General features: G+C 49.0%; 1 protein-coding gene across 1 annotated transcript; it reads right to left on the bottom strand.

Annotated features, from left to right (window-relative positions):
- Nucleotides 1-127: 127 nt before the first annotated feature.
- Nucleotides 128-18,900, bottom strand: GNL2 (G protein nucleolar 2). Its single transcript, XM_028739221.2, has 16 exons — nt 18,528-18,900; nt 16,992-17,076; nt 13,233-13,327; nt 12,878-13,017; nt 10,550-10,734; nt 10,118-10,184; nt 7,070-7,228; nt 6,541-6,654; nt 5,299-5,427; nt 4,828-4,932; nt 4,217-4,375; nt 3,433-3,540; nt 2,104-2,543; nt 1,487-1,566; nt 712-812; nt 128-289 (listed from the first exon to the last, which is right to left on the bottom strand). The coding sequence occupies exons 1-16, from the start codon at nt 18,589-18,591 to the stop codon at nt 143-145; spliced, it is 2,178 nt and encodes a 725-aa protein (XP_028595054.2). The 5' UTR covers nt 18,592-18,900; the 3' UTR covers nt 128-142.
- Nucleotides 18,901-20,907: the final 2,007 nt, after the last annotated feature.

Genomic DNA, 20,907 nt, shown 5'->3' with positions numbered 1-20,907 from the left:
CAGGAAACATATCCCTTAATATTAGACAACCTATAATTTGAGAGCACAGGAATACTGCATAGACGCAACTTATGCGGGATAAAGCTGAATCCCTATTTTCAGTCAGAAAACTGGACAGAAAGGCGTCTAGATCAGAAAACTATTACTTGTGTTTATTTCTCTTAGTTTTTGATTTCTGCCCTGCTGAGTTGGGTTTCTTCTTGTTCCTGTTTTTGTTTTTGACATTATGTGTGTCATAGTATCGGACGCCGACTTTCTTTGAGTGCTGCTGCCGCTCTGCTCTTCTCCTCTGTGAAAGAAGCAAAGAAAGTTTGTGCTACCCTCTTTGGCAAGGTTTTTAATTGGACAATCTCACCCAGCAGATGCAGTGGGGACACAGGAGATCCTCTTTGCACAATGCACAATGCAAAGAGGTCCTCCTATGACAGTGGAAGAGGAGACATGCCTTGACCCCTCCCCAATTTAGTCAGTCAAAGGAAAGCATCACCACTGCTGCCACAGCCCATGTCATTTTGCCATGTGCAAATGAATGGGCAAATTCTTGCTAAAGAGAACTAGAAACTTGTTATTTAAAAGGAACAAAAGGTGGGCTTACATAGTGAATATTTTCCCTTCCACGTAATATGCTGTACAGATTTTTGTGCATAAGCTGCAAAAGCCCCCCTTGCCCTGAAACTGTGGGAGCTGCAGAAAGATTCTGTTGGCACCTACCTCTTTGGAACTCTGTTTCTTGCAAACCTTCACTGGACTGGCACCCTGGTCCTGTTCACCATCCTCTTGCCGTCCTCTTTTCTCAGCTTTCCTCGGGCTCCCTAAAAGCAGCATTTCAAGAATGTGTGAGGCAAAATGCTCCAGAAACTTGTGGTTCTGCTCAGGCCAATGGCTGGAGCTTTTCCAAACTGCCACGCACTGCAGGGTGATGAGAGGCTAGGGGTTCCCAAAGACGTAAGGCCTTCCTGCAACTACTTATGCTGATGACAGCCCAATCCATAGAATATAAGAGGTCCAGAGGGCGGCAACACAAGAATGGACCTTTTCTGCTGTGGCTTCCCATCTGAGGAATGCTCTTCCCAGGGAGACTCGCCTGGCACCTTCATTATAGATCTTTAGTCGCCTAGTGAAAACATTCCTCTTCTCCCAATCCTTTGACTAGAGAAACAATTTATAGCCTTATTAAATGGGAGTGGGTGGGTATTGTTTTGTTTGTTGATTGCCTTTATACTGTAAAGCGCCCTGTGATCCTTGGAAGAAGGGCAGTATATAAATTTAATAATATTATTAATAATAATAATTGACCCCACCCTTGATGTAGAGCTTTCAAGTGTGTTTCCCAGCCACTCAGGACTGCGTAGTGGAAAAAGGAGCACAGCCAAGGACAGCCGGGAGCAGGCCATCCCCTCCCAACATGGGACTACAGGCAGGACAGGCCTCTTGTGGGTGAGCTCTCAGATGGAGACCTCCCAGTGCTGTCATAGAGCCAACCTACCTGCAGCTTCATCACTTGCAACTGCACCAGAGTCCAACTGTGATTTTGCAAAGACTTTTTCACTCAGTCCTTTGGGGATTCTGCAAGGCAAGGAGGTGGGCATTTAGGCCCTTGCAAAAACCTGCGCACAGCTGGCATTCTGACACAGACACACACAGACCTTGCCATCTAAGCAGGCATATCATCTGCGACAGTCACAATTTAGCAATACCATCCACTTCTGCAGGAGTCGCACACATCACATACTTGGGGAGAGAGATACACTGAAGGTTGTGGCACAAGAGCACACTAGCCTTGTCGCAAATGCAATTTTGTCCCCAGAAGAGTACTCGCTGATGGAGCAAGACCACCTCCCAAAATCTAGGCTGGGGGGAGAGGGGGCCCAAGCAATGCCTGGGACAGCACAAGCCTTCCTCTGCAGTATGTGGCTGGGCCAAGTCATCTAATCTCTGCTCATGGCATGTTGCGGCCAGCTGGACTGCCTCAGCTGCTGCTGGGTAGGAAAGGCAACATAATGGCTGGACAGAATAGTCCACTTTTTGGACTTTTACACCCATGTAACTATCAAGCTTAACCAAGCTCCATCCCACTCCCAGGGACAGTGCAAAAGCAACAACCTTATTGCCGAGAACCTCTTGGCCTTGGCCTTGTCCAAGAATTTCTTGTACTTGGCAATCTTCTCATCCAGGGACTTCAGCACTGCCTTTGGGTCCTGCCTGGCGCTTTCCTTGCCAGAGGGCCTGTTATCTGTCTTGCCAAGCTGGGAGTGCCCTTCCTCCTCCCCATCTTTCTCCTCCTCCTCCTCATCTTCTGGATCACTGTCCGACCCATCAACATCAAGCACATCCACGGGGATCAGGTCCTCCTTCAAGAACTGAGGGGCCACGTGGAGCTTCCCAAAGTTCTGCCGCACATGGGACAAGGGCCATTTCGTTGCCTGTGGGGGGCCCTCCTCACCCCTGGGCTCTGCTGCGGCTGTCTCCATCACAACAAGGCTCTCCTCAGGGCTCTCGCTCAGATTGGCAGCTGCGGGCACTTCCAAAGCAGCACCTGTGGGCTGGAAGATGAAGGGAAGGAAGCATCTCTGGGAGCCACAATTACCAACACCCACATCCACATGCCAATGTGTCAGTTCCACTCCAGAACGTCTTACTTCCCACTGCTGGGTCTATAATTGCACCTCAGCAGGGTCCAGCTTCAAAAACTGATCAGAATGCAGATTTTCCTTCCACCTTAAACACGTACCAAGTGCTCCTCCCCCTACATCTCTAGGATTAAGGGCCAGGGATTCCAGATTAGAGTTTGGCTTGACCCAAATCTCCTTTTAGAAACCATCCCTTTATATTTGCAAAAATCACCTGAACTTATTTTATTTGGGGAGGGAGGGAGGTCTCCTGATTTTCTCCATGGTTTTGGTTTGCAGCAAAGAACTACTAGTAAACAAAACAGCAATGACTTCTGTTAGAATTAAAGAAAGCATCACCTTCTACTGTGATTTTAGAAGTGGACGTTGTATGATGTAGGAGCCCCCAAAACACTGAATCAGTGGGACTAGCCTGGTCTTAAGTGCTGTCTCATTTTCATTTGCCCTGTCCTTTTTACCATGAGGGCAGATGGGAACGTTTTGCCCCTGCCCCCCCTTTTGAGTAAAATCACTTGGCCAGTAAGATCATCCTGTTTTCTGCCATGGCTGATGGACAAGGGTGATTTATTAGTCCAAGAGTTGCTTGCCATCCAAATGAGGACCAGGGAAAATCAATTCTGCTCCACTTGCTTAGATATTGCTCACCAGTTTACGTTACACGTTGTTCAAAATAATAAAAAAAATTTTTTGAGGATTTATATCCCATCTTTTCTGTTTTCCAAAGAATTCCAGCCGCGACTGCACTGGGACTGAGAAATCATATGGTACCTTTACTCACCCACCTTAAATATGCAGCTCTTACCTGGGGGCCCTGCTCCATATTTGGGGGCTTCACGAAGAAAGGAATGCGGCCTCTCTGCCAGTCATTCAGCACCATTTTGCTCACTGTGCTCACATCAGGCTCTCCTCCCTGAAATGGCAGTGGGACAGTTTTTTCAGACCCACAAAGCATAGACATTTGTGAAAAAAGGGGCCTCTGCTCAAATTCTCTAAAGGGAAAGGTGGAGTCTCATTACTGAGATCACAAGGCAGGTTATGACTAAATCAAGAAGGTGGGGATACTTATGAGGGATAGATTGATACCCCATTTTCTCTAGAACCCCACAAGCATACCTTTCCCCATGTAGCCATCACCTGTCGCTTGGATGGATTGACTCCTGGAACGAGACAAGTCACCAAAGAGTGCCTGCTTGCTCTTCTCATTCTTCCTCTGATGAAACACCTTCCTATTATTGACAGTGCTTCCCAAGTACATATATGCCTGGCCTATTAATCACAGGAACCTAGGAAGGTGCCTTATATTCATTCTGTCTAGCTCGGTACTGTCTACACAGACTAGCAACAACTCTCCGGGGTTTGAGAGATGACATCTTTCCCATGCCTACTTGGGAGATTCGCTTGGGGATTGAACCTGGGACCTTCTTCTTGCAAGACAGATGCTTTGCCACTGAGCTACAGGGTTTCCCCAATCAAATTGCAGTTCAGCAGCTAGCTAGCCCAAGCAAGTGACTTCCTCCATGACAACCTGGCCATATAACCCTCCACCTACAATCCCCAGGAAGAAAAGGCAGGCTCTTGTCCTTCACCTTGAGCAGCTTCCCCATCTGAAAGGCCAGCTTCTCAAGGAAGTCCTCTGCATTCTCCCAGAAGTCCACTTTGTACGTCTTGCTGACGTATTCCGGCTTGGCCCTTTCTAGCACGGCAGCGATGTGGTCTTCCGGGCACTTGATTTTTTCCACTTGAACCTGGAGATAAGAAAAGCAGCTCATTACCACGGCATTGGGGCATATGGGGCACAGCTGCAGCAGTGAGAACGATGCAGGGTGGCTCCAACGAGCAAAGGCAGGGGTTCTGATGGGCCTGTGTGTCCCCTCCACCAGATGTTGAAGAGCCAGGAAGCCTCTGCAAAGACAATTCAAGCATCCTGATCCTCAGCACCTTTTGGATAGTGAAATATGGTAGACAACAAATATGGAGAGTGTTGCACTAGGACCTTGGGTGACCTTGATGGCCAGTCACTGCCTCTCACAGGGTTGTTGTAGGAATAAAATGAGGCGGGTGAAAGCCATATATATGCCACCTTTAGCTCTTTAGAGAAAAAGGTGGGATATAAATTCAGAGAAATAAATAATAGACCATGGCTGGGCTAGGAGAGAAGCACCTGCTCCTTTCAACGCTTGTCCCTTCCACTACTCACCACTCCCTTCAGCACAATGTCCGTCTCTGTGTCACCGGAGGGGTACACCACACCTGGGCAGTCAATGAGGAAGATGCGGCGCATCAAGGTGATGTACTGCCACACCTGTGGGAGGAAAGAATGGCATCAACTTGGCCCTCCTTACTCACCTGAAAATGAATGTGGTAGCAGCTACTTTAAACTGGGGCTGCTCAGCGGAGATTAATTAATGTGCTCTCCCTCTCCCTCCTCAACACTGCTGGAGCAAGGAGAATCAAACACCTTCAGGGGTTGCTCCCTGGAGATTCAGAGGCAGCATTTCCTCCTCGATGACAGTAGGGATTGATTGATTGATTGATTGATTGATTGATTGATTGATTGAAGGAGGAGGGGGAGAGCCACCTTTAGCAACTCGCCCTTGCCTTTGCCTACTGGAGATTAAACATGAGCCCCCACCCCCACTTTTTGGGAATGATGAAGAAGGCCACTTGCCTTTGTCTCGCCAGCAATGGGAGCCACATTGCAGACCTTCTTGGAACGGAGTGTGTTGATCACAGAGCTCTTTCCCACATTGGGGTAGCCAATGAAGCCCACACTGATCTGCTTCTTGTCTATATGCAGCTGTTGGGAGAGAAGAACATGTGTGTGGGCATAGCATCCATTGAGTGTCCTCAAACAGGAGACGTCCAACCTGGAGAGGGCCGTTGGTTTTCTGAACCAGCTGGTGGGGACAGCTGCTGCATGATCAAGCCAGTGGCCCTCCAAGGAAAAGGAGTCCACCACTTCCTGTTCCACTGTCAAGCAGCTCTTACCACCAGAAAGTTCTTCCTCATGTTTCACTGGAACCTCCTTCCTTGTTCGTTTGAATTCACTGATTCAGGTCTACCCTCTGGAGCAGCAGAAAAGAAGCTTGCTCTAGTGCAAGTGTGAAAGAACAGAGGCTTCTGGGCTTTCGGGCCGAGGGAAAGAGGTTCTCAATGACAATGGGCACACACAAACACCTACAGTCATCTGCTAGCCTAGCAGTTCAAGTAATCTACTTGCCCCACCAGCAGCAGCTGCCATACCCATGCAGTGCAGTCAGTCCCCAGCAATGGAAGATGGTACCTGCTGGCATCTCTCATGTGAAACTTAATGGCTTCCTCCCAGGTAGAGGGAGGACGCTCCCAGGAAATCAGAAAGTCCACCCCCCACCACCAAATCCCATGGGGATTTCTGGAACTGTATCTCCTGCCGAGGACTGCATCTCAGCAACCCCATCCCACCCCACCCCCCAAGATGCAAGGCTCTTCACTGACAATGCACCAGTGGCGTGCAGTGATATTTTTCATAGGGGAACACTTAGGGCCAGAGGCGCCAGCTTGCAAGGGAGGTGGGGGTGGTGCCAATATCACACATGTGACATTGTGACACCCTGATGTCATACACGTGAGCATCATGCCTCCCTCCCTAAGCCGGTCAGAAGATTCCCGGGCTTTGCAAAAGAGGTACCAGGCCTCTGACAGGATGCTGGAGCCCTCCAGCCTGCTTTCAAAAACCAGATGGGCTTTGGGAAGATGGCAGGACAGATCATGGACCCATTGGAGCCTCGCACCTCCCTCCCTAAGCCAGGCAGAAGCTTCCTGGGCTTTGGGAAGGAGGCACCAGGGGAACATTTAGAGGACTAGCCTAGTCCCCTTCGTCCAATGACCATGCACCACTGCAATGCACCTTTGAAACAAAGATGTGCCTTACCTTTCCGAACTGTCTCAAGAGTTGAATGAAGGCCCCTTTTCCAAAGGGGTTTGTGAGGCTGGCGTGAAAGGCCAAAGTTGGGTACTCCTGGGAGAGAATAGCCACCCAGCGTTTCTAGGAGAAGGGAAGAGTGTGCCATTCAGCATCCCACCTCACGAGGCACAGCTGCTCATAGAACCACAGAATCATGGAAGTGTAGAGTTGGAAGGGAGCCAAAGGGTCAACTAGTCCAACAGCCCTGCTACGCAGGGATCATAGCGAAAGACTCCCAGACACAAAAAGCCTGCTCTGCAGGTCTAGCACTTTGGAAATGTTCAAATCCCCCTTCCAAAATTGGTTTCCCTGCCAAGGAGCCCCCACCCAGGGGAGCTGTGGCCTAACCCTTCGCTCCACTCCAAGGAACTGTTTCAGACCTAGCAGCTACCGGGGGTTGACAAGGGCGTTTTCAGGGGAATTTGGCAGGAAACCATCGAAGGGCAGCCTTCTTTCCTGGCTCTGCCAGCAAGCACCCCTCCTTCACGAGACTCACCGTGGCCCATGTGGGCACAAGGTCACACTTGTTCAAGACAAAAATTAGGTGCTTCCAGGGCTTCTCCTTCTTCAGGTAAGTCTCCACGTGCGGGGAGCGGGTTCCCAAGGGGTCTCTGGCATCCAGCACTTGCACAACGACATCTGATGAATCAATGACCTGGAAGGGCACAGAGAGGGCAAGGGACACACATTAGACTAGAAGGAAACTTTCCACAAAATCTCAGCGACTAGGGCTAGGCAATATCTGGTTTTCAACATCATGATATATCACCAGCTAAACATCACGATATCTCAACATATCACAATATACACTTGCAGCGGTGGAGGGCCTTGCTGGGCCTCCCTTCAGCAGCAGAGGGTCCCGCCATACCTCCATGCAGTGGCGGAGGGTGGGCTGTGGTTCCCTGTGACAGCAGAGGGCCTTAAAATGTAAGGAAGTAGTAGATTTAATAAAAATGTTAAATGAACTTCCATATAATATACTCAATCTATTTTCAACTAATTTAAGAGTAGTCTAAGTGATTTACTAGTCAAGTTACATCTGCTTCCCCACTCAAAGGTCTAAGTGGAATCTATGCATGCATTCAACTAAGCTTATTTCCACTTTCATGGGAGTAAGGCCTGTTGAATTCAGTAGGGCTTGATTGTGAGTAGACATGGATTTGCTTGCACCGCTTACTGAAAAACACCCTCCTCCATCATTCTCACATAGTACCCAACCTCCCATTTCAACATAAGGCAGCCAGCTAAATATTCTCCCTTTCATTCCCCCTCCCACAGGGCTCCCCCAAAAGCCCCCATCCCACCAATCTCTCCTGTTTCGTTATCAGAGGGAGGGAGAGAGGGCAAGCAAGAAAAAAGATAGTCTCCTTTAAATAATTTTTTTTAAACCATCCTTTTTAATATGGAGGAAAGCTATTTAGGGGAAACCAACAACATAAACACCACCAGAAAATAAAAATTAAAAACTCTTTCCTCCTCTTTTTTTTTCATGGTGGGGGTGAGTGAGTGAAGAAAGAAGCCTTCCTAGTTCTTTGTTTATGCTGGATCTTTGATTGGGGGGGGGGGGGGGGTGTTGCTTCTGGATTGTTAGCAGGCTCTGCATAATTAGCTGAGCTCTAAGTGGAAAGATAGGGATGCGCGTGGCACTGTGGTCTAAACCACAGAGCCTAGGGCATGCTGATCAGAAGGTCGGCGGTTCGAATCCCCGCAATGGGCTGAGTTCCCGTTGTTCAGTCCCAACTCCTGCCCACCTAGCAGTGGGAAAGCACGTCAAGTGCAAGTAGATAAATAGGTACCACTCCAGTGGGAAGGTAAACCATGTTTCCATGAGCTGCTCTGGTTCGCCAGAAGCAGCTTAGTCATGCTGGCCACATAATAATAATAATAATAATAATAAATTTTATTTATATCCCGCCCTCCCCAGCCGAAGCCGGGCTCAGGGCGGCTAACAACACTAAAACAGTACAACATTATAAATACATTCTAAAAATTAATTAAAATACAAATTGATGGCAACCATAGACTAAAACTTTGTAGAGATTGCCAAAGGAGGGAGTCAGGCTGCGCCCTGACCAAAGGCCTGGTGGAACAGCTCTGTCTTACAGGCCCTGCGAAAAGATGTCAAGTCCTGCAGGGCCCTTGTCTCTTGCGACAGGGCATTCCACCAGGTTGGAGCCGCAGTCGAAAAAGCTCTGGCTCTAGTTGAGGCCAGCCTAACCTCTCTGTGGCCTGGGACCTTCAAGATGTTTTTATTTGAAGACCGTAAGTTCCTCTGTGGGGCATACCAGGAGAGGCGGTCCCGTAGGTACGAGGGTCCTAGGCCGTATAGGGTCACTCACATGACCCGGAAGCTGTCTGTGGACAAACGCCGGTTCCCTTGGCCAGTAAAGCGATATGAGAGCCGCAACCCCAGAGTCATCAGCGACTGGACCTTATGGTCAGGGGTACCTTTACCTTTTTTTAAGTGGAAAGATACCAGTGGAGCTGAAAGAGTGAGGCACTGCCTGCAAATTATCTGTAAAGTATCTGTAAAGTATGGGTTCAGCTGAGGTGCCCCCTGGGAAGCCTACTGCCTGCCTTGTTTAAACATTTATTGCACAGCCCTATCAGCAACCCAGACCCACTGCCACAGACTGGCTCAGGCCACCACCAGGCCCCACAGTCTAGCTACCTTCGGCAGCCCTCGTACTCTTCCAAACAGGAAAGAACAAGGAAGGGGAACTAATTCAGACTGCTGACTTTTGCAAGTCCAGCATGGAAAGGGGGAAAGATCAGGCTCCAGGATCAGGACCATCTTAACTTGCAGAAAACACAAGTGCATCTATTACAAACAGGTCCAGCTCCCACACTCAAACTGCTGAAATTCACCAGGCTTGGTTCAGAGGTTAGTGGAATGTGGGATAGCAGTTCTGCTCTGGCTGTTTTACATTACCAAAGACTTCTGAACAAAGAGGTTGTCTGAAAACATAAGTGCACATTCTCTCTCATACACACACAAACAAGTGCATGTGCAAGCTAAGGGAAGTGGCTGAGTGCTGCTATGAACACAGAACTCTGGACACAGCAGAGATGAGAAGGAAAATGCAGCAGCAACAGTTTAAAGGAGAGGTCAGAGGGCCTCAGTAAGCTGAGCTGGGCCCAGAGCTGCTGTTGCTATTGATTGATTAATTGCATTTATAGCCCCCTTCCTCCAAGGAGCTCAAGGTGGAAAACATAGTTCTCCTTCTCATTTTATCCCCACAACAGCCCTGTGAGGCAGGCCAAGCTTCATGGCCAAATAGGGATTTGAGCTCTGGTCTCCCGGGCCCTAGATTGAAACCACTACGCCACACTGGCAGTTCAGGGCCAAATGTCATCACGCCTCCCCTGTATAAGCCTGAAGTCATAAGGAAGGAAGCAGCACACAGAACATCACAGCAGGGATTACCTCTGCAAGGCCCTTCCCAGAAGCAAATGGATGGAGAGCAACTGAAGGGACCTATTGGGTCACGTTCTGGCAGAGAGATGGGAACTGCCCTCCTTCCCACAGTTCCACAGAGCCTACCTTGTACAGTTCTCCCCAGATGCGCTTGGACTGCCCCTTCTTGTAGATCTCCTCTCGCGCCTCCTCCCTGCAAAGAAGCAGTTGAAGGTGTCATAACATGCCTGTGAGGTAGGTTAGGCTGAGAGGGTGTGACTGGCCTAAGGACACCCAGTGAGATGAATGGGGATCTGAACCCTGGTCTCTCAGGTCTTAGTCTGATGCTGTAACCACTAAACCACACAGGCTCTCAGCTAGTGAATTAGCTAGCCTGTTCTGAGGGAGTGATCCAGCCCAGTCCATGAGACAGGAAAAAAACCAGTTAGCCCTGCCTTTGACAGGGCAAAAAGCTCCATTTCCTGTCTTGCTAACTCAGCCAACAGGGCCCTTGAGCGGAGAAAGAAAAAGAGAAGGGAGAGGGACCCCCTTCCCTAGGAGGATGCTCCAGGGGCTCACCTCACTCCAGTATCTTCTGTCACCCGATCCCTGTCCTTGTCTTGGTCATAGCTGCTGGCTCCAGCTGTGGCGTTTTCCACCAGGGACTGCACATCACTTGCTGAGAGGTTGGGCCGCTTCCTTTGTGCTTTGGGGCCAAATGTAGTTTCAAACGTTTCTGTGTCGAGAATGTGGACTTTCGAATTCTGAAAGGAAAGGGGGGCGGGGTGGAGGGAGTCACACCTCATTTGCCCTGGCTCAGAACAAGACGCCCAAGTTAAACTAATTTGGACAATGTACTGCCCCTGTTCTGTTGTTGTTCAGGTTTTTTTCTGAGAGCAGCAGCCCAGCAGACCTGAGCCACAGCCCTGGGGCTTGCCAGAAATACCTGCTACATTTCTCTTACTATTAAGATTACCATTCTCTCAGTCCAACGCAATTAAAGCTACAAGGGTGAAAATCCCACTGCTCTCTCTGCTCGGTTCTGTCAAAGAGGGCTCCAGATCCAGCCAGGGCCCAGATTTGTCAGGGAGAATCTGCCTCCCATTTTGCTTTGTTCTTTCAAAGTCCAGCTGCAAGGGCCAGCCCTTTTCTTGGAAGCGAGTCTCCTACAGAGAGCAAGGCTTGCTCATTTAAGTGATGTGCACTCAAGTTACAGAGAACCCTTTTCTTAATTTAGGATGTTTTCCTTTTATTGGAGACACATGGAAACTCGTGAGAAAACAAAATTGTCCTGCGAGAGCTCAGTATGCGTAGAAGAAAGAGCCCGGCTCGTGGGCCAGAGCAGAGGGAATGTTGGGCTTGAGATGAAAGGCACAGGCTGTGGGGCGGACCTAAGAAGCCAGAGGACAGAGCCAAGCGGCCTCCTCTTCAGTGCCAGGCCTGGGCAATGGCCCGGAGTTGGGAATTGGCACATCTGGCTACCAGAGAAATACCACAGACCGCATACATGTTCCACATGAACACACCTGGCATGCAACAGAGGGCAGCAATGGCCTGCAACTTGGAGGGCTTTAAAAGAAGATTAGACAAATGCATGGAGGAGGAGGGCAATTGGGGGCTACTAGCCATGATGGCTTTGCTCTGCCTCCACGGTTCAAGGCAGCAATGCTTCTAAATGCCAGTTGCATTTAAATCCCTATGCGGCCTAGGAGGACCACGTACCTACGGGACCGCCTCTCCTGTTATGCCCTGCGGAGGACCTTAAGGTCCACAAATGACGACATTTTGGAGGTCCCAGGTCGCAAGGTGGTTAAATTGGTCTCAACTAGGGTCAGGGCCTTTTCAGTACTGGCCCCGACCTGGTGGAACGCTCTGTCACAAGAGATTAGGGCCCTGCGGGACTTTACATCTTTCCGCAGGACCTGCAAGACAGAGCTGTTCCTCCTGGCCTTTGGTTTGGACTCAGTCTGACCCTTATGTTTTCCCTCTCTTTATGGTTTTGATCTATGGGCTACTTTTAAAATGAGGCTGCATTTTAAATTGAATTTTAACATGTATTTTAAATTGGGTTTTTTTCCTATTATGATTTTACTGTAATTTTTATTGGTGTTAGCTGCCCTGAGCCTGGCTCTGGCCGGGGAGGGCGGGGTATAAATAAAATTTATTATTATTAAGAAGGCACAGGAGGGGAGAGGGTTCCTGCAGCTTTCCTCTTTGGGCAACTGGGAGGCCAGTACAGTATAAGAACACGGTGCTGGAATAGATGGGTCTAGAAACACCCCTCCACAAGTTTACTGAGCCCTTGCATGTTGGGCACTTCCTGGCAAACAGCGAGCAGCCACACTGCAGCTCAGTTTACATCTATAAGTTGCAAACATAATCATATTCTACAGGGCCCTCCTCCAGCCAATCAGGCGTGGAACCAAAGGAAGACTCCTACTCACTCGGAAGCAGCCCACAGGCACTGGGGAGTTTTGCGGGAAGGGAGAAAAGTCTAGAGGGGGGTTTACAGAGACAAGCAATTCAGCAGGTGCAAATCACAAACTGACACACCGATTGAATGGACTAAGATGGGGAGGGACACGAACACTCAGGCAACAAAGCCTAACAAAGGCTGCCCATCTCCTCTCTGGGCATGTCAGCATCTGTGCACTGGTGGGCTAGAGAATAACCTTTATGTGCAGTTACTTTGCAAAGTCAATTTGAACACCTTCACTAGGCCTTTAATTGCACCTACTGCAATTCTGCCTACTGGAATATGCTTTTCTCTGCGAATGCATGGGAAATGCAACCCAGAAGTCTTCCCCAGAGTCCAGCATGCATACAACCACACCCAAGAAAATTGGGTCCCTGGATGCTGTGGGGAGAGAAGAGTCCCCACCACAAGGTGGTAAGAGGAGGACTTACATGAGGCTTAATTCGGTCATGGAGGAGAGAGAGTGGCAGCTTGGTTTGCTTCATGACAACTCTGTAGGGGTCCTTCATCACTGTCTCCATCTCCTCTTGGAACTTCTGGAGGGACGACTGCTTGATCACCCTCGTGTTACCTGCATTGAGAGAACCATAAATAGGGGCACCCCAGGCCCAATGTGGTGCCTCCCACACCTTGGGCTTGATGAAATAAGCAGTTCTTTAGGAGCAGGTGCAAGGTGGCCTTTATCCAAACCCAGCTCTTTGACTAGGGTCCTTGCACGTCTGCCTTTCACCCAAGGAAGAAATCCTAAGAAAAACTGTGCCACAGCACAGCCAAAAACAGTCTCACCAAACCATTTGATGTTGGGCTCCACTCTTGCCACCGTGCCGGGTGCCACCGTGGACTGGAACTGCAGTGGCCGGATCACTTTCCCACGATTGTTCCTGCAGACAAAGAACAGCCACTGGAGAGCTGGCTTGTGCTTGATCCTGTCTGAGGGAAGCTAGTCCCTTTCAGCTTCCGTTTCCCCAACCCTGAATTGGAAACAGCAGTGGCAGTCCTCAGGGAGCCAAGGGCTCAGGAGCGGAGGAGACACTTTGCATGCAAAAGGTCCCAGATTCCTTCCCTGGAAGAACTCCGATCAGCTGGTGCCAATTAGTGTGGACAATAAGGAGCTAGATGGACCACTCAGCCGACTCACAGATTCCAATGTATTAAGAGGGCGAACACAGCTAGGATTGTAAAACATGTTGGAGGACTGCAGAAAATGTACTTGACAGAAACAAAACCGTACCTATAAGGGCTCCCAGGGGAGTAATAAGCTGGTCCCTCCATCCCGCCCCTGCTCCTTGGCTTGAAGGAAAGGCCAAACGCTCAAGCGAAACACAAGACAGAGCAGAAGGGAGCTGATTGTACGGCTCCAGGTGAACAACTGGAAGCAATAAGGGCTCCTTGGCTGCATGTCAGGCGGGAGGGCAGGAGGGTTACCGAGGTGGGGGCAAGAATGCCTGTTACCCAAGGCTGACACTTTTCCACAGGCCGCGCCAAGCAATGGAGCAGAGCCTCTGAAAAACACATCACTAAGAGGTTCCACATTTTGCCCTTGGCCCCCTTTCACAGGCGGAGATGTTTGGGGAGACACAGCAAGGCTGCTTCCATTTAGCACCTGCTCAGGGGTACAGAGCACATGCCGGCTGCACAACGGGGCATGAAATCGACTTGTTTACAGACAGTACAGAAGCAGGCGCCAAGTTTGAGGAAAACAGGAGGCAGCAGTGACTTCAGCCTCGCAGCTGAGGAAGGGCAGCTTCACCCAGATCTAGGTTTCCGGCAAAGCGGCTGTGACTCTCCTCAGCAACACTGGCGTGATGCATGTCTGCCAATCCCATATTTCAGGGCAACAGGTGAGGGAGCAGAGGGGATGGCAAGAGGGTCTTGAGCCCTGTTTATTAAGAACCTGTATCTGAATCAGCTTACAGAGAAAGGAGGACTTTCAAAAACAGTGGCTCCCGGGTCTCAGTGATGGGGGAAAGACCTGCATGTCATGTGGCCTCTGCTGAAGTGCTGAGTCAGCACGAAACCCTTTCCTGCCAAGCGCTGAGGTGTTTGAATGGGCAATAATAGGTTAGTTGCTCTCAAGGTCAGCTCAGAAGCAGAAAAGCATGGGAACATGATCTTGAGGGAAGAGCAGGCAAGAATGGCATTAAGGAAAGGTGGGGTAGCAAAAGTTGTGTCTCAACTAAGTGGGGTGGGGGAAGTGCCCTTTTAGCAGTGAATAGCTGACCCAAGAAACACACACACCACAGTAACTAGCTTGAAGGAGAGCCCCACAACCACTTCTGCTTACTAATCTCTTGCTGCGACATGAAAAGGATGCTAATTAAAGCAAATTCTGGGAATAACTATTAATGCTAATGAACCACTTTTCATTTTTACTTTAAGAAAAGAAGAAACAGATTGGGCGTCTCCAGCTATTCAGCAACTTACAGAGGAAGTAGATTTATTACTTACAGGATTTAAATAAGAAAAACTAACAGACCAACAATTGGGCAGACAACTTCTTTTCATGGAATCATATAACCATAGAGTTGGAAAGTAAAAAAAAGTGATCTAGTCCAACCTCCTGCAGCAACAGCTCCCTGTGATGCACTGATGGGTGTTGTAAACTTACAGGGAGAGTCCATACGCTGAATATTTTCCTTGATAGAAGTTTTAAACAAATCTATAATCTTTTATCCTGAGTATGTATGTGCTCTTGCTTAAGAGGACACAAGGATCTACCTAGAGCAGCCTTTTAAAACACACACACACACACACACACACACACACAAAACAGTCATCCCAGCAGGAATGAGGCAGTCCACCAACAAATTGTGCTTTAGCTTATTGGATTTCTGATCAAAAAGTCAGCTGCCAGGAGTCTGCAGGAATTCAGACTGCAAGAACCACAATTTGATGTCCACATGCAGTTGCTTGCTTTTATTTATTTGCATAACCAGCACTGCTTCTTGCAGGAGAGCATGGCTTTCATAGGAGGCAAAACTGAAAAATCACAGGGCTGCAACCCAGAAGAGAACTGGAGGACTGGCAGGCTTTTCGCTTCCAGATGGCAGTAAGGGAAGACTGTTCTGTTCTATTGCTCTCTCAAAATTAGGGAAGGACTTGGTTGTAAAACTTTTTTTGTTTCATCGTTTGCTTTGTGCTTTTATACTTTGTAACCCACAAGACCTAATAAACATCCTCACATGGTATGAGCAAACCATACATGGTATGACAGAATATTGCAATATTCTTATATTAGAAGAGTTTGGATTTGATACCCCGCCTTTCACTCCCTTTAAGGAGTCTCAAAGCGGCTAACATTCTCCTTTCCCTTCCTCCCCCACAACAAACACTCTGTGAGGTGAGTGGGGCTGAGAGACTTCAAAGAAGTGTGACTGGCCCAAGGTCACCCAGCAGCTGCATGTGGAGGAGCGGGGAATCGAACCCGGTTCCCCAGATTGCGAGACTACCGCTCTTAACCACTACACCACACTGGCTCTCTATATATTACAAAAAGCAACCCCGTGGAAGAGACAATTTGGATCCAGGTCATGCTGCCGAAGGCAGGAAGCAACCTAACTCTGCCCTATGTCACAGCCCTGGTCAAAATTCTATCCCAACCCAGAACTTCTATTAACAATGGAGAAAAAGACTTAAGGCCTTAAGCGCTTAAGATTGTACTTTTTCCCTTATGCATGTTATAGCAGCTGGCAAGAGAAGATGATTTGGATCTAGGCCACTGTACAGGGGCAAAGGGTTAGAACTTCCTTCGTCCTGCATAGACCCAATTCAAACTGTTCCCTCCTGTGGCTGCTAACAAGTTTTTTTCCTTTCTTTCCCAGAAACCTCCATGGAATTTGCTTTGAAGATGTGACGCAAAACTCTAAAAACTCATTTTTTCAATCAGGCTTTTGGTAAGAGGGGAGAGCTGAGCAAATACTTCACTAGCTACTAGTGCTGCTCTGCTGCATTCTTATCGCTGCATTGATATTTGTTCTACTTTATCTTGTTAAAATAGCACTGCTTTATAGCGTGTTGATATGTGGCTGAGGTATAAATAAATAAATAATTATTTAAAAAAAACCTGCTCTGAGATCAATGGAACTGATGAAGTGTAGGGTGTAAACTGAACCAACTAATAAATGACTCCCTTTCCTTTTACTGACTAAAATGAATTTCTGCATCAAGCTTCCTCATGAAACATGATTGTGAAACATTTGCTGGTCTCAGGAAAAGTCCTCTTTAATGTCATTTTACACAAGAACATATGTAGAGCCTGGTGGATCAGGCCAATGGCCTCCTGTCCAGCACACTAGTTTCACAGTGGCCAAACAGGTGCCACAAATGGGAAACCCAGGACCAGAGCACAAGACCACTCTCTCCTCCTGTGGTCTCCAGCAACTAGTATTCAAAAGTATTGCTGCCTCCAGCTGTGGAAGCAGAGCATAGCCATTATGGTCCTCTCCACGAATTTGTCATTTCAGGAACCTCAACGCCCTGACTAGGAAACCCTCCAGCCAGTACTGTGTTTATTGCAGTTCATGGCATACACACACCCAGCCTCACCTGCGTTCCTTCTGCCTGTACATGTTGAGGCGCCGGATGGTTGCCCGGTCCCGCATGTTGTGGCCTCCAGCGCCATTTGGCCGATCTAACGTGATGAGGGAGAGAGAAAATGAAATACATGGTGACTAAACGGTGACCAAAAATTAAAAGAACCATCAGTCAGTTCTAGTGTAAGTGAGGAATTGTACAAATGAAGGAACCTGTGTCAGCTTGTGTGGACACAAGTAACCAAAGATGAAGAAAAGGAACTGTTAAAAGAAAAACATTTTTCCCCTGTGACATCTATGCTACCATCTTCTGTCTCCATGGACCTAAGTGGCTCCACAGAGCTTTTCAATGTACTACTTCACCCACCTGGTGCCTTCCAGAAGTTTGAGGCTATAACTCCCACCCACCTCAGCTAGCTGAGGCAGATGGGAGTTGTAGCCCCAACCTCTTGAGGGTACCAGGTTGGTTAAGGCCATACTATAAAACCTGGTAGTGCAATGCTCAGACACGGCCTGAACAGCTATGTCAAGATCCATAAGAATAGCTTGCTGGATCAGGCCAAAAGGGTTCCAGCTAGACCAGAATCCTGTTCTTCTCACAGCAGCCAACCATACAGGTGCCTATGCAAAACCCAAAAGCAAGATTCAAGCACAAGAGCACCTTCCTTACTGTGGAATACTAGCAATTGGCATTCAGAAGCATTGCTGCCTCCAACTGTGGAGGCACAGCATAGACATATTGGCTAGTAGTCATTGGTAGCCCTCTTCTTCGTGAATTTGTCTAATCCTTTTTGAAAGCCACCCAAGTTGGTGGCCATCACTGCCTCCTGTGAGTGCGAGTTCCAGAGTTTAACTCCGTGCTTTAATAAATACTTCATTCTATGTGACCCAAGTTATCCAACATTCAGCTTCTTTGGATGCCCATGAGCACTAGTGTTATCAGACAGGAAGAAAACCTTTTCTCTATCCGCTTTTCCAGGCCATGTATACTTTTATTAACTTCTATCATGTCACCTCTTACTCACCTTTCCTAAAGTCCCAAGCACCGCAACCTTTCCTCTTGGGGAACTGCTTCATCCTCTTGATCATTTTGGCTGCCCTTTCTTTGAACCTTTTCCAGTTCTACAATATCTTTTCGGAGGTGAAGCAACCAGAACTGCTCACAGTATTCAATGTGAAGTAGCACCATAGTTTTGCATAATGGCATTATTAGATTGGCGGCTTCATTTCCAATTCCTTTTCTAACGATCCCTAGCATGAAATTCACCTTTTTCGACATCCTCATCGTGCTGGGCCACTACGACCCTGAGGTTCCTGGTCACTTTCCGCCAGTTCAGGAGAAATTAATACCTTTTTTTCTTCTTTCCTTCTTTTGCCCCCATATGCATCATGACGCATTCTTCCAAGTGCGGCCTCACCTGCAGCTCTGCTGCGGACCAGCGCCGAGGCCCAGCACCCCGTGGGGAGAGCGCAGGATCCAGCCCGGAGGGGCTACCCCCACCTGGCGACCTTCCCTCCTTTCCCTTGCCCGCCCACCCCACTCACTCACCGGGGTTGGTGCTGGCCCGCGAGGGGTTGATGCTGGCGCGGCCTTTGAATCCCGGCTTCACCATCGCGGCGGCGGCGGCGGCAGTTCCTGCTGCAGCTCAGGCCACGTTCAGACGGCCGGAAGATACTCAGCAGCAACTTCCGGGAAAGGCGGTGACGCACTTCCGCCGCCGGTGACTCGGGCACAAGCGCAGCTTGTCAGTTCGCTGCCCTTCGCCAGCACCGCTCCGAAGCTGGCCGTGACGTCACGGCGAAAGGTTTGGTACGATTCCCCTTACCACACACAAACTCCCGCTCCTGGAAGTGACCGGCGGGGAGCTCTTGTTGGATGACGTCGGTAAAGCATGAAGGCGGCGTGACTCTCCAGGGCGGGCCAGCTCCGGCCACGCCTCTGTCCTTTGTCCACTCAGGAGTAAGTCCCTCCGGTCCGTCCGTCCAATGGACTTCCTCCTTGCCTAGCACGTGGGTAGTGCTTGAGGAAGGGGCGGGAGGTAAAAATTCGATTGGACTCCAATTCCCATAAGCCCCTGCAAGCACCGTGGGGAATTGTCGCGGCGGGATGGGTGGGGGTGATGGGAACTTTTATGGGGAGAAGAACCAGGGGATACAGGACTAGAAGGAGGAGGAGGAGATCTGGGTTCAAATCCTGTCTCTGCCCTGAAGCTCCCAAGGCAGCTCCGCTCCGCTTTCCATCAATCTAAGCCGAAGGCAGGGAAACAAACGTGATGCAAGCCATAGTTCCTCTGTGCCCCCTTAAGACCCCCGTGGACTTCTGTGCAGAGTCAGCTCAACGTATTTTGGAATAGCCATGCTCACCAGCACAGACCAGATAAAATAAGAGGCTACATCTCCCCCACCACCACCTCTCCCCTTCCGTTTTTGATATTAAAGGCGAATTTAGAATGTGGAGGTAAAAGGTAAAGGGGCCCCTGACCATTAGGTCCAGTCGTGACCGATTCCGGGGTTGTGGCGCTCATCTCACTTTATTGGCCAAGGGAGCTGGCGTTTGTCCGCATGTGGCCAGCATGACTAAGCCGCTTCTGGCGAACCAGAGCAGCGCACGGAAACGCCGTTTACCTTCCTGCCGGAGTGGTACCTATTTATCTACTTGCACTTTGATGTGCTTTTGAACGACTAGGTTGGCAGGAGCAGGGACCAAGCAACGGAGCTCAGCCCATCGCAGGGATTCAAACCGCCGACCTTCTGATCGGCAAGTCCTAGGCTCTGTGGTTTAACCCACAGCGCCACCCGCGTCCGTGGAGGTAGACCTCACTGACTGCGGAGCCTTTAGAAGGGGGAGCGTTATAATTTGTTTCTGTAGGTCCACAGTGGCCTTATGAGCATCACAGCGTCCCTTTGAGCCACTGCTGAAAGCATCTAATCTGCTCATAATTGCCTGCTTCCTGGAATTGCACTCTCCCCACCCTCTTTGATGCCAGGTACAGGGTCATGGCTAATGCCAAACATTTTCACATTAGAGGAGAGAAGTGGTGCTCATGGTGTTTGCTAAAAACATAACACTCCTCAGACTTTGATCTCCAGGTGGTGATGGAACTGCAACTCCCACCATCCTTGACCAGTGGCCAAGTGCAGTAGGTTAGATTCCAGCCATGCAAGTTTCTACACACACACCCTTTTTCATCCAAGCAAGCATTATCCCAGTTCAGGACTCCGTTGAATGGCTGGTAGAGTGGAAGGCAGAGAGACCAACAGGAGGTGAAGCCAAAGCTGTGGGAGGCAGAGACTTTTTAATTCTTCTTTTATCCCCTTCCTCCTCCTCCTTTTCCTTACTCAGTTCTACAATAGCAACACTGAGACAAAGGGCAGTGGCATACGCTGGACTGGATGCAAGAAAGAAGACAAGCAGGTGTGGGGTCTGGTTTGCGCTAATAGATCAGTGTGATGTAGTGGTTAGAGTATCAGACTAGGACCTGGTCAACTAGGGTTCAAATCCCTACACAGCCATGAAGCTCACTGGGTGACTTTGGATCAGTCATTTCCTCCCAGCCTAACCTACCTCACAGGGTTGTTGGGATTAAATGAGAAGGGGGGGGGACCATGTACGCCACCATGAGCTCCTTAGACAAACATGTGGGATGAAAATTTAACAAATCAGTTATGGTTCAATGCGCCCAGGACTTCGGCTATAATATCCAAATGGATGTGTAGGAAAGACTCTGGAAGGTAGACATAAAATTCACTGCATGTTATAATCCGAACAAAAATCTGATGAAAATGTTTTACAGATGGTAGCTGACCCCAGCCAAATTAGCCAAAATGTATTATTAAAAAAATAATAATCGAGCGTTTCCTGGTGGTGTAAGAAGTCAGAAGTTACAATGCTACATATGTGGTGGAACTGTGTGAAAGTTAGAGAATTC

This window comes from Podarcis muralis, chromosome 7 (assembly GCF_964188315.1).
Source record: "Podarcis muralis chromosome 7, rPodMur119.hap1.1, whole genome shotgun sequence".
Lineage (NCBI taxonomy): Eukaryota > Metazoa > Chordata > Lepidosauria > Squamata > Lacertidae > Podarcis > Podarcis muralis.
The sequence above is the reverse complement of the archived record's forward strand: the minus strand, read 5'-3'. Positions and strand labels throughout refer to the sequence as shown.